At 43.9% G+C, this 13,083-nt stretch overlaps 1 protein-coding gene across 1 annotated transcript; it reads right to left on the reverse strand.

The window, feature by feature from the left end:
• Window positions 1–8,542: 8,542 nt before the first annotated feature.
• Window positions 8,543–13,083, reverse strand: LOC146980436 (protein NLRC3-like). Its single transcript, XM_085785664.1, has 7 exons — window positions 12,964–13,083; window positions 12,725–12,838; window positions 11,501–11,579; window positions 11,138–11,366; window positions 9,187–10,984; window positions 8,899–9,072; window positions 8,543–8,807 (listed from the first exon to the last, which is right to left on the reverse strand). The coding sequence occupies exons 1-7, from the start codon at window positions 13,032–13,034 to the stop codon at window positions 8,597–8,599; spliced, it is 2,676 nt and encodes an 891-aa protein (XP_085641790.1). The 5' UTR covers window positions 13,035–13,083; the 3' UTR covers window positions 8,543–8,596.

Consider the following 13,083-nt stretch of genomic DNA (forward strand, 5'->3'; position numbering starts at 1 on the left):
GCATGTGAAGAAGATGAAGATGAGCTAATGAACGATGAGCTTGGTCGCTATGTGTAAAAATAAAAGGAGGGATTTAGAAATAAAGGCTTCCGAGTCACGTGGGACCGTCGGGGAAGATGGCGGCACACTAAGAGAGCTCCTGACAACCATCAGCTAATTACTCGATTTAAGAAACATACACCCCGTTTTTTAACGTAATATTAGTGGCCTCTACTTCAACAAGTCCATTGCTTGCTGTGAACCGACGGTGTGCAACTATACGGCAAGATGGCAAACAACAACAGAGCAAACCTTTTCCAAGGTGCGTCGACTAGAAGCAAGCAAGCTGCGAAAAGCAACCCGCTACCACCTTGGAACACCTCGCCGGCGACGGCCACTGTTGCACCGGCTGCGCCAGATAACAGAAGCCCGCCGAAAAAAACAAACGACCAGAGCGCTGGAAAAAACATAGATGAAGACATGTTTGAAGAAATACGAAAAATGAGCGCTACTTTGCAAAGAGTGGCGGGGGATGTGGTCGCAATTAAGGAGACAACAAAAGAACTAAAAGACTCGGTGGACAACATTCAGGAACGGCTGGGAGAAGCTGAACAACGTATTTCGGACATGGAGGACATACAAGCAGGGATGGAGAAAAACATTGAGAAATGTGATGGAAGACTGGAAACACTGTGGGCACGTGTGGAAGACCTCGAAAATCGAAGCCGGAGGAACAATGTCAGGATGGTGGGACTGGCAGAAGGTAAAGAGGAGACGGGCAAAGTGGCGGAATATGTGGAAAAGATTCTGTCTGAGGGGCTCGGTCTCGCGGGCCCTGGCTTCGAGATAGAACGCGCGCATCGGTCACTCGCCCCCATGCCTGACCCAGACCGACCACCACGGACCATCATGATGCGCTTCCTACGTTCATCGGCGCGAGACAAAGTGCTACAGGTGGCAAGGGAGAAACGTGGAATCGAATGGGAAAACTGCAAGCTGTCTTTCTTTGAAGACCTGACGAAGGAGCTCGCGGATAAAAGAAAAGCCTTCAGCACGGTGAAGAAACGCCTGCACGAGCTTAATGTGAGACACCGGCTGGTGTACCCTGCAACACTCATCTTTACATGGAAGGGAGAGAAGAAGACGTTCCGAGACAGCAGGGAAGCAGAGAGGTTTATGCGGAATCCAAACTAGAGGACCACGACACTTTAATGAGCATGACGAGGGGTGTGTGTGAATTCATGGAAATAAGGTAACTTTTTTGATGGGTTTGTCGGGGCTGACGGTCGGGTTGCCTAGGAAACCGCGCCCCACGGACCAAGTCAGGTTTTTCTTTTTTTTTGTTTTTGTTTTTTTTGTTTTCCCCCCTTGAGTCCAGTCCATGTTCAATCAGGACGGGAGGGGGCTGCTTAGCAACCGTGAGTTCCGAGTTGCTTTGCGTGAGGGTTTGTTGTTGTTTGTGTTTGTTAAGACAGTGTATTGCCCTAGTAATGCTCAGATCAGTTTAAAGATGTGTTTTGTGAAAACTACAACCAAGATAGATAAATGGCAGTCACAGTCCTACTATTACAAACCTAAAAATGACTACTAACAGGTATATTAATGTCATATCATGGAATATAAATGGCTGTGGGAGTTACATTAAAAGAAAAAAGGTTCTGACATATTTAAAATCCAAAAATACAGATATAGCATTTATTCAAGAGTCGCATATAATGAAGGAGGAAGAAGCAGTGAAATTTAAAAGAGACTGGGTGGGGAAGATTTATCACAGCTCCTACTCAACCAAAAGGAATGGTGTGATGATTCTCATTAATAAAAACCTGAGCTTTGTCATGTTAAAGCAACACAATGACATGGAAGGGCGACTTATCTGTATTGAAGCTTTGATTAATGGGATTAAGACAATATTATGTAATATTTACGCTCCAAACAAGGAGGAACCCGATTTTTTCCATGAAGTCAATACAGTGATAGGACAAATGGAGGGTCAGGTTATAATGGCAGGTGATTTCAATCAGGTAATGGATGGTATGATTGACAGGAGCAGACCAAGTGGTAAATCTACACCAAAAGACAGAGCTGCAATTAAGATGTTGGCAGAAGATCTTAATTTGGTAGATATATGGAGGTTAGTGAACCCACGTGAGAGAGAATACACCTTTTACTCTCATTGCCACAAATCACATTCGAGGATTGATTTTTTTCTGGTATCAAACACGTTAGTAGACTCAATTGTGAATTGTGAGATAGGTGCTATTGCCCTCAGTGATCATAGCGCAGTGGAGTTGCATGTTGACCTAAATACAGATAATATAAGAAGAGGTCGTTGGAGACTCAATACCACGTTATTGAAAGACAAATCTTTCAGTGACACATTAGCAGAGGACCTCAAATTTTTCTTCGAAACAAATATTGGGTCCACGGGAAAAATATCCTCTGTTTGGGAAGCATCTAAAGCATTCATAAGAGGGAAATTAATTGCCCACTCTTCAAAATTGAAAAAAGAAAATAGAAGGAAAGAAGAAAAATTAGACCAAGAGATACGTAATTTGGAGAAGGACCTGGCAAGACATTATTCTGATCAATTATACCAAAACATATGTAATTTGAAATATCAGTTACATGACATATACAATAAAAAAGCTGAATACGCCTTATTCAGACTTAAATCCAATTTTTATGAAGGGGGCGAAAAGAATGGTAAACTGTTAGCACGGCAATTGAAACAACAGGACAACTCTAACAACATCCCGATGATTAAAAAGGGCAATGGGATAGTGACTTCATCCAAAGACATTAATGAGACCTTTGAAAAGTTTTATAAAGATCTCTATACATCCAGCTGCACACCTGATGCAGAAGAAATGGAGGCATTCTTCACAGGCCTCACCATGCCCACCATCTCAAATGAACAAAAAGAACAATTGGATGCTCCCATAACAGAGGAAGAGATTAGAGCTACTATCCGGTCCATGAAAACTGGGAAGTCACCAGGAATGGATGGCTTCCCAGTTGAATACTATAAGAAGTATATTGATATTTTAGCCCCTATTTTACTTGAAGTGTATCGGGAAGCGTTTGAGACAGGCAGTCTACCTAATTCATTTAATGATGCATTAATTACTCTAATACCTAAAAAGGACAGAGATACATCAGAACCATCTAATTTCAGACCCGTAAGCCTTCTAGGTGTAGATTTTAAAATTCTGACAAAGACACTGGCATCACGTGTAGAGAAGATACTACCAGACATTATAAATGGTGATCAAGTGGGATTTATTAAAAATAGGTCCTCCGCTGATAATATGCGAAGACTCATACATCTCATGCATATGAACCGCTCTAGCTCGATACCGGTCGCAGCCCTCTCACTTGACGCCGAGAAGGCGTTCGACCGCGTGGAGTGGAGGTTTCTTATGTTAGCTCTCTCCAAGTTTGGATGCGGGGCTGATTTCTGTAAATGGGTGAAGATACTTTATTCCAACCCGAGAGCAGCTGTCATCACAAATGGGTTGATCTCAAATTTGTTTTGTCTTTCCAGAGGGACCAGACAGGGATGTGCTCTCTCCCCGCTACTTTTCACAATAGTATTGGAACCGTTGGCCTTAGCAATCAGAGCTAATATGAGAATTAAAGGTGTGTATGCGGGGGGAAGAGAACACAAGCTTTTTATGTATGCTGATGATATCTTAGCAGTGATAGCAGACCCTGCTAGTTCTCTACCGGTATTATTGGAATGTATCAACAAATACTCCAAATTATCAGGCTATAAGATAAATTGGCACAAATCAGAGGCTATGCCTCTATCAAACACATGTCATTCTAGTAGTGTTAAATCATTCAATTTCAAATGGATACCTTCAGGTATGAAATACTTGGGCATCCAATTAAATCCAAAGCTGGATGAAATAATGATGTCCAATATGGAACCACTACTTCAAAAGATAAAACTGAACCTGGACAAATGGGAAAAACTGAAACTTAGTTTATGGGGAAAAATAAATGTGATTAAAATGGTGGTTGCACCACAGTTTAATTATGTTTCCATGATGTTACCTGTTTGTATAACACCTCAACTCTATAAGCAATATGACAAAATTATCAAAGACTTTTTATGGGACAAGAAGAGACCAAGGATTAACATAAAGAAGATGTGGTCACCAAGGAGCATAGGAGGAATGGCTCTACCCAATGTCAGACTATATAACCTATCGTTTGAAATGTCCAGACTGGCTAAACATTGGGGGAGAACTGACTCTGAGCTGAGCTGGATCAAAATTGAGCAGGAACTGACAAACCCCTACAAGCCTTTGGACGTTTTCTCACATGGACCAACCTCTGATGGACAGGACTACTTCTCAAACCCGGTGCTAGCACATTCTAAGACTGTTTGGAGAGAAGTGCATAGAATGTGTGGCACATCACATCTAAGACAATCATATGCATCTATATGGCACAACCCTGCAATACGTGTTGGGAAAAAGACTGTTCACTGGAATCAATGGCTTATGAAAGGAATATGTAATGTGGGTGACCTGTACTCTGGTAGAGTGTTTATTTCTTTTTCTGAACTTAAGCAAAAATACAACTTGGAAGATAAAGGGAATTTTTGGAAGTTTTTACAAATCAGAGACAGTATAACTAAGGGTCAATTCTCACAAGACAAGAATCCGGTGGTGGCATTTCTGGACCAACCTGACACAACCCGCAGGGCAGCTGTGTTTTACAGAATCTTTAATGGGTTAAAGGAAAATATCTGTCAAAATCTGAGATGTATCTGGCAGAAAGACATAGGGTGTGAATTGAATGATGAAACTTGGCTGAGAATATTAGCAAACTCAGGAAAACATATAAAGGAGGCCAGAGGGAAATTTACCCAGTACAAATTAATACACAGGTATTATTTCACTCCATCTAAACTCTACAGAATGGGGTTGTTGGCTAATAATTTATGTTGGAAATGTCAAGAAGAGACCGGAACATATCTACATGCTGTTTGGGAGTGTAAACACATTAAACCGTTCTGGGAAAAAGTAACTGAATACATAGGGAAGTGGGTAGGGTCAATAATACCAGTATCACCAAGAGTGTGCCTGCTGGGAGACCAAACAGAGTTGCCTAACATACCAAAATGTCACCTTGTGGTGATAAAGTTAGGGGCTGTTACAGCTGCTCGAATAATTCTCAGAGTGTGGAAAAGCTCATCCTCTCCGGAGGTCAAAAAATGGATCGACGTAATGTTAGAGGTTGTATCATACGAACACATGTTGGCCAGAATCAATGATGATGTTGATAATTTCAAGAGGTCATGGGACCGTTTTCTCACATGTAATGGTGTTACGACAGGGTGATGACTGCACTGATGTGAATGTAATTGAATGTTTAGGTTGGTTGTTTCAAACATGAGCATTTGTTATGGACTGTTATATGATTGAAAGCATACTGTCTGTTTATGTTTACATTTAAAAATAAAAATAAAAACTTGAATGATAAAAAAAAAAAGAAATAAAGGCTTCCCTCAGATAAAAGCCTGCCTCCCATAAAGGCCGTTGGTCATAGCCTACGTCACACTGAGCTGTCAGATGCAGCCTGACTCCACTATGACAGGCGCCAGGCTGCTGCATGGAGCCAGGCTGCTGCATGGAGCCAGGCTGCTGCACGGAGCCAGGCTGCTGCACGGAGCCAGGCTGCTGCACGGAGCCAGGCTGCTGCACGGAGCCAGGCTGCTGCACGGAGCCAGGCTGCTGTATGGAGCCAGGCTGCTGCACGGAGCCAGGCTGCTGCATATCACATAGATCTATGCATTATATGAGATACAGTAGTACTCACAAAAAGTTAGGGATGTTTGGCTTTTGGGTTAAATTTCAGAATGCACCTAAAATGCACTATAAACTTTACAGGTGAACTTCATTTAACCTTCTCTAAATTTTTGAATGCACATGTCCAGTTGTTCAATGTTTCAGTCCTTATTGAATAACATGCTGTTCTCTAACAAGCTGATTAACTACAGTACAAAAATCACAAGCACCATCTGATTTAGTGGTTCAGTTGTAATGTTCTGCTTCAATGGCAATTTGTATCTTCTTCTCTCTCCCTCTCCTCTCCACCATGTTACCATGGTGACATCATGAGACCAAGAAAACACAAAGTTATTGAGACATTGAGATTTTTGTTGTGCTATAGCCACCACTGTTGTTAGCTTTTGTTTGAGATAAAGAAATGACCATTGCATCCTTCTACTTAAAAGGCCTCATGATAGAATATCACTGTAGCATGAACTTTTTTATAGGGATATTCTTATCAAATATCCCTAACTTTTTGTGAGTTGTAAATGTAAGTCAGTCAAATTGAGTTTAAATTCAGATTATTTCCTTTTTTTTAAAAAGCGTAATGCTGTGGGTAGGGAGGCTGATGTCAATCAGGATTACATGCACTCATTTTTACTTGAGTAGCTTATGATCATGTTTTATATTTTATTCTTTTTATGATGTAACACCTGTTTGTGGACCCTTCAGGACAATGCTTTTGTCTACCTAACGTTGATATGTTGAAATTTCCAGCAGGCCTATCACAGTCAGAGGCAGATCTTTGTCTTTCCTTCCTCTGGGCTAGGCCTCGGATCTCCCATGAACCTAGATCCGCCCCTGCACCCAAACATATTAAGCATATATCGGATGCTGTCTCATCCGGTAGGCTACAATCCGCTGTCGCGCTTCAGTTCGGCGTCTGTTCTATTTTTCACGCAAGACGTGAGCGCCATTGTCAAGCTGGATAGAACAGCTCGTAACAGACAGGAAGTCGGGCACAGAAAAGGCGAGAGAATCCGGTCAATTTTCAAAATAAAATGATGATTACCGGTAATGAAGTTGTTGCTTGTCCGTCTATAAATATTTGTCAGTTGCGTCTGCACACGAGACACACACACACATCCATACATACAGAGCTAGAGACAGACCTGTGTGTGTGTGTAAAACCGAGTACAGACGAGTGGAGTTGATGTTTTACCGGCGCAGAGAGAGCATGAAGCAGCTCCCTTTGCTACCTGCCTCCTTGTGGTGGGGACAAAATTGTTCTTGACAAAAAGTGGTGGGGACATGTCCCCAGCGTTCCCAGCGTAAATGACGCCTATGGCCACAGCAGCAGTGAGTGGATGAAGGAGCTCTAATAGAAACCATCTGATCACAGTGACAGGACGGATCAGGATCATGATCAATGACTCTGTTCTTCTCTGCTCTTCACACAGATCAGCTGCAACACACTGACTCACTGAGATCAGTCACATCATGTGGAATAAAGCAGCCGTCCTCAGGACCAGTCCTGAGCTCCATCAAACCTGTCCACACAGTTTGACTGGACTTGAAGTCAGAGTCCAGAGGAAGCAGAGAAACTGTAGAGCAGAGAGAAGCAGGCTCAGCTCAGAGCACATGGACTCAGACAGGAAGTGAAGCTCCAGCTGCTGGAGACTTTCATTAAGGAGCCACTTTGTGGCTTCATCTGATCTGGAGTCAGCACACACAGTCTGGAAACAGCTGTTTGACCACACACACATTCAGCCACAAACACTGATTATTACACTGCTCACTACACTCACTTTCTTCTGATTGACAGCTCCAGGCCTCTGGACAGTGAGGACATCTGGATGTCACACTGTGATTTACTGTCTCCTCAACACAACAACACATCTCATCAGGACAAGACCAGGATCTCAGAGAGACTGAGCTGATTATTGATCATCAATATCTGACCAGACAGAGAGGGTTGGAGACTCTGGAAAAACGGTTCTATGTGGCCACATTTTGAAAATACAAAGTCAAAAGTCCCAGCCCCTTTCCTCAGACTTCTCTCTGAAGCCACGCCTTCACCTTTACGTGGACCTGGGTGAAGACTGTGATCACGCACGCGAGAGAGTGAGATGGCAGCTTGATTGGGCAGAGGCAGAACCAGACATGAAGGCATCTGATCGGTTTTTCCTTTTCGGAGCGAAAAGCATGTATTGGTCAGAGTTTTGTCTATCCTGCAGCTGCCACAGAGGTCCGATTGTTTTTGTTCCTTTTTCTGAATAGATAATGTATTGACTACTCTCAGGATGGAAGGATCATTTCACCCAGTATAACAAAAAGTGTTTCTGAACATGATTACCAACCATAACTTTAAACCAGCAGCAGCTGAAATGTTTCCTCATCAACTCTGAAATAAAGTCTGATCCAAACATCTGGAGAGACTCAGAGCACAGCTGCCAACATCTGGTTTCATCATTGAGATCTCTTCTACTGAATATGAAACAGTGAGTTATGATGAGACACTGAAGTCATCATGAGGAGAAACCCCTGATCCCAGTAGTTCATCACTGTGACTGATGAAAGCTGCACAGCTCATGCTTGAAACACTCAGAGATTTTGTCTTCAGTATAAACTGTGTTGGGACGAGTCAGACTGAGACAGAGGACGTCAGTGGGGTGGGCGGTGCTTCACTGTGGCCTACACCACCTCTGGATATGGTCTCAGTGATCAGATCTGATGTTATCAATGCATCAATCACCTGAGACAGATGTTAATACCAGGTGTGACCAGGTGTGAACGGGGCCATAGAAAATGTTCCAGCTCCTCCTCCTCTATCAGACAGTGTGTGTGGCTGCAGCAGCCTCTCCATACCTGAGAGAGTCCAGTCTCCAGCCTGGATCCTCCAGTCTGTCTGACAGCAGCTTCACTCCTGAGGCTCCTGGATGGTTGTAGCTCAGGTCCAGCTCTCTCAGATGGGAGGGGTTGGAGCTCAGAGCTGAGGCCAGAGAAGCACAGCCTTCCTCTGTGACCAGACATCCTGACAGACTGAACACACACAACAACACACAGGAACCCTCTGTCAACACCTGCTGCTGTGTTCAAGTGGCATCAGATAAACAGCTGGATGGATCCTCACCTGAGAGTCTCCAGTCTACAGTGTGGACTCTCCAGTCCACCAGACAGCAACTTCACTCCTGAGTCCTGCAGGTTGTTGTTGCTCAGGTCCAGGTGTCTCAGACTAGAGGACTGGGAGCTGAGGACTGAGGACAGAGCTTCACAGCTTCTCTCTGAGAGGTTACAGCCGCTCAGTCTGAAGAGATGATCATGAGGAATTAAAGAAGAAAGGGATTTATTTTCTGTCCTGTTGAAAAGACAGAAGTGTTTTTATACAATGATGTATAAATTCAACTATCTCTACACTTACAGAGCTTTGTTAGAGGCTTTGACCACTGGCAGCAGCCTCAGAAGAACCTCCTCTGAAGCAGAGTATTTCCTCAAGTCAAACTCGTCCAGATCTTCTTCTGATGACAGTAAGATGAAGCCCAGAGCCGACCATTGACCAGGAGACAGTTTATCTGTGGAGAGACTTCCTGATGTCAGGGATTGTTGGATCTCCTCCACTAGAGAACGGTCATTCAGTTCATTCAGACAATGGAACAGGTTGATGCTTTTCTCTGCAGAGGGAGTCTCTTCAATCTTCTTCTTGATGTACTGAACTGCTTTCTTACAGGACAGTGAGTCACTTCTTGTCTGAGTCATCAGACCTCGTAGGAGATTCTGATTGGTCTCCAGTGAAAGACCCAGGAGGAAGCGGAGGAACAAGTCCAGGTGTCCATTTGGACTCTGTAAGGCCTCGTCCACAGCACACTGGTAGAAATGTGTTGATTTGTCTCCCAACACTTGAGACCACCAAGATGTTGTTTGTTGTTGTGACATCAGGTTGAGTCCAGACTTGATGAAGGTCAGATGGACATGAAGAGCAGCCAGAAACTCCTGAACACTCAGATGGACGAAGCAGAACACCTGGTCCTGGTACAGGCCGCTCTCCTCTTTAAAGATCTGTGTGAACACTCCTGAGTACACTGAGGCTGCTCTGATATCGATGCCACACTCTGTCAGGTCTGATTCATAGAAGATCAGGTTTCCTTTCTGCAGCTGCTCAAAAGCCAGTTTTCCCAGAGACTCAATCATCTCTCTGCTCTCTGAACTCCAGTGTGGATCTGTCTCAGCTCCTCCATCATACTTGACCTTCTTCAGTTTCAGATGAACCACCAGGAAGTGGATGTACATCTCAGTCAGGGTCTTGGGCAGCTCTCCTCCCTCTCTGGTCTTCAACAGCTTCTCCAGAACTGTAGCAGTGATCCAGCAGAAGACTGGGATGTGGCACATGATGTGGAGGCTTCGTGAAGTCTTGATGTGGGAGATGATCTCTTCTGCCTGCTGCTCATCTCTGAACCTCTTCCTGAAGTAGTCCTCCTTCTGTGGGTCAGTGAACCCTCTGACCTCTGTCACCATGTCAACACACTGAGGAGGGATCTGATTGGCTGCTGCAGGTCGTGTGGTTATCCAGAGGCGAGAAGAGGGAAGCAGCTTCCCCCTGATGAGGTTGGTCAGCAGCACATTGACTGAGGTGGACTCTGTCACATCAGTCAGGATCTTAGTCTTGACGAAGTCCAGAGGAAGTCGACACTCGTCCAGACCGTCAAAGATGAAGACGACCTGGAACTGATCAAAGCTGCAGATTCCTGCTTTTTTGGTTTCAGAGAAGAAGTGATGAACAAGTTCCACCAAGCTGAACTTTTTCTCTTTCAGCACATTCAGCTCTCTGAAGGTGAAGGGAAATGTGAAGTGTATGTCCTGGTTGGCTTTGTCTTCAGCCCAGTCCAGAGTGAACTTCTGTGTTAAGACTGTTTTCCCAATGCCAGCCACTCCCTTTGTCATCACTCTTCTGATTGGTCGGTCTCTTCCAGGTGAGGCTTTAAAGATGTCTTCTTGTCTGATGGTTGTTTCTGGTCTATCTGGTCTCCTGGATGCTGTTTCAATCTGTCTGACCTCATGTTCATCATTGACCCCTCCAGCCCCTCCCTCTGTGATGTAGAGCTCTGTGTAGATCTGGTTCAGAAGGGTTTGGTTTCCTGCTTTAGAGATCCCCTCAAACACACACTGGAACTTCTCCTTCAGGGCAGATTTGAGTTTACGACGACAAACTGCAGCAAAATGTTCTGAATGAAAACACAAGAAATCAGACCAATAAGAAAATATAACATGATAATTCCTCTAAATAACGACTTTATGAACATGTTTCCCTCCATGTGTTGATGTCAGTGAACGTCTCATTTGTCCATCATGTTGAATCTTTAGAGAAATCCTCTTACTGCTCTGCAGACGCTCAGCCAGCTCCTCCTGCTTCATCCTCCTCAGGAAGTTCACTGTGATCTTCACTAACGCCTCTCTGCTGCTCCTCCTCTGCTCTTCATCCTCACCGTCCAACACCTCCTCATCCTCCCTCTGACTCCCTGAGCATTCTGGGTAATCTGGACTCAGAAGCTTGTTGATCTTCTTCAGCTCGTTCTTGACAAAAGTGACCATGTTCTCCTCCAGCAGCTGGAACAGAAACTCTATGAGTGACAGCATCAAACTAAAACCTGACAGACTGACAATCCACTGGTGTCAAAGTGCAGCATGGAGATGATGGTGAACACAACAGATGTAACAGCAGCTGTTGGACATGTCCTCACCATAAATATGGAGTCCAGGTGTGTTTGATGCTGCTGGGCAGACTGACCACTGGGAACCTCTGAGCTCTCCTGGTCCACTCTGTGGAGGAATCAGTGTCAAGTCAACACCAGGACAGAGAGATAAAACAAGATGGACTTTATATGTCCCCTGAGGACGTTCACAACAGACACAGACACTTTGGTTTCAGACCTGGTCCAACAACACGTCGTACAAACTGGTTCTTTTCTACAATAACCTGAGTCTGACTGTCAGTTACAGCTTACATCTGATCATCTGATCCACGTCCTCCTTTAAAGGTAATTTCAAAGTCTTTTGACTGGTTGCTCTTTAAAGACAGACAGCTGGGTCCAGGAGAGTCTGGTCTCTGCTGCTGGATCCTGAAACAACAACACAACTCATGTTAAATAGTTTAGATACATGGAACATGAATACAGAAAAGTTTTGCAGTTTTATGCAACCTGGCTGAATATTTGTCAGCTTTCTGCAGACCCTGGATGACGATAACAGATTACGGGCCGGATTTACTAAGATCCCAGATAGCGGGCGCTATATTGTTTGCGGCCGCTAAAATATTGGCAAAGTTGTATCAGTTAGTACATGGTTTTCAGACGTGGTGAATAAAGACGCAAAACCAGCCACTGCAATCTCTTCCTGGTTTGGTAAATCACATTGCGTGCGCTAAATAAATAAATTTGCATCTACTCCTCCCAGTGTTCTGCACGTTCTGGCAGAAATGGCCATATTTACATATTCATCAAGGCAAATACGCTAAATGGATCACACGTGCTATTTTGCCCGTGTGAGGGACGCAATCGGTGCGTCCGGTTAGTAGATCAGGTTCCACATGTGTTTGCGCGTGCAATCACGTTTGCACACGTTTTAATACACGCAAACCTTTAGTAAATCCGGCCCAATGTGTTATTTGCATTTCAGTGCCCCAATCTCTCCCACTATATGGCTATATTCATAAACTCTTGAATGGACCTAAATATTGTCCAAAGTGACACCAAAGTTACATGGGTGAGTAAATGACCTTATTTTATGCCAGAAATAAGGTCCAGGTTGTAAAAGACGTCACTTGTCCTTTAACATGTGGATGTTCAGGTAGGGACAATGTGTATCCGAGTTATAACACTGATTTTATGGAGAATCATTGAAATTTGACTCCACAGGAAGAACGTTCAACAGAGACTCGAAAGCTTTGAAATTTAGTTTTGTCTTACATCTGATCAGCTGATCCACGTCCTCCTTTAAAGTTAATGACATCTTCCTTTGACATGTTGCTCTTTAAAGACAGACAGCTGGGTTCAGGAGAGTCTGGTCTCTGCTGCTGCATCCTGAAACAACAACACAACTGATAAATGTGCATGTTGGAGAAAAACTGATGAAAAATATCTTCAATTTTTTAATAAACACAACAACTGACTTTTAGAGAGAAAAGTCTGACAGTTTTAATTCTGACCTTTGACCTGTGGTCTGGCTCTTGGTTTTAGAGGGAGGGGCTCCCTCCTCTCTGTCCTCACACTGATCCATGCTGCTGAGCTCACATCCACATCAGCTCACACACACTTTGTAGCTTCAC

Source organism: Trachurus japonicus, chromosome 9 (genome assembly GCF_045865225.1).
Source record: "Trachurus japonicus isolate A0001 chromosome 9, Traja_1.0".
In the NCBI taxonomy this organism is placed as follows: domain Eukaryota; kingdom Metazoa; phylum Chordata; class Actinopteri; order Carangiformes; family Carangidae; genus Trachurus; species Trachurus japonicus.

What these genes read in the sequence shown, in the direction of transcription:
- LOC146980436 (XM_085785664.1), bottom strand. Translation starts at nt 13,034, where the DNA reads ATGGATCAGTGTGAGGACAGAGAGGAGGGAGCCCCTCCCTCTAAAACC. An exon ending in GGCTGAGCGTCTGCAGAGCA is followed by an intron (nt 10,985 to 11,137) that starts GTAAGAGGATTT and finishes GTTTTCATTCAG; the next exon opens with AACATTTTGCTGCAGTTTGT. An exon ending in AAAGCCTCTAACAAAGCTCT is followed by an intron (nt 9,073 to 9,186) that starts GTAAGTGTAGAG and finishes TCATCTCTTCAG; the next exon opens with ACTGAGCGGCTGTAACCTCT.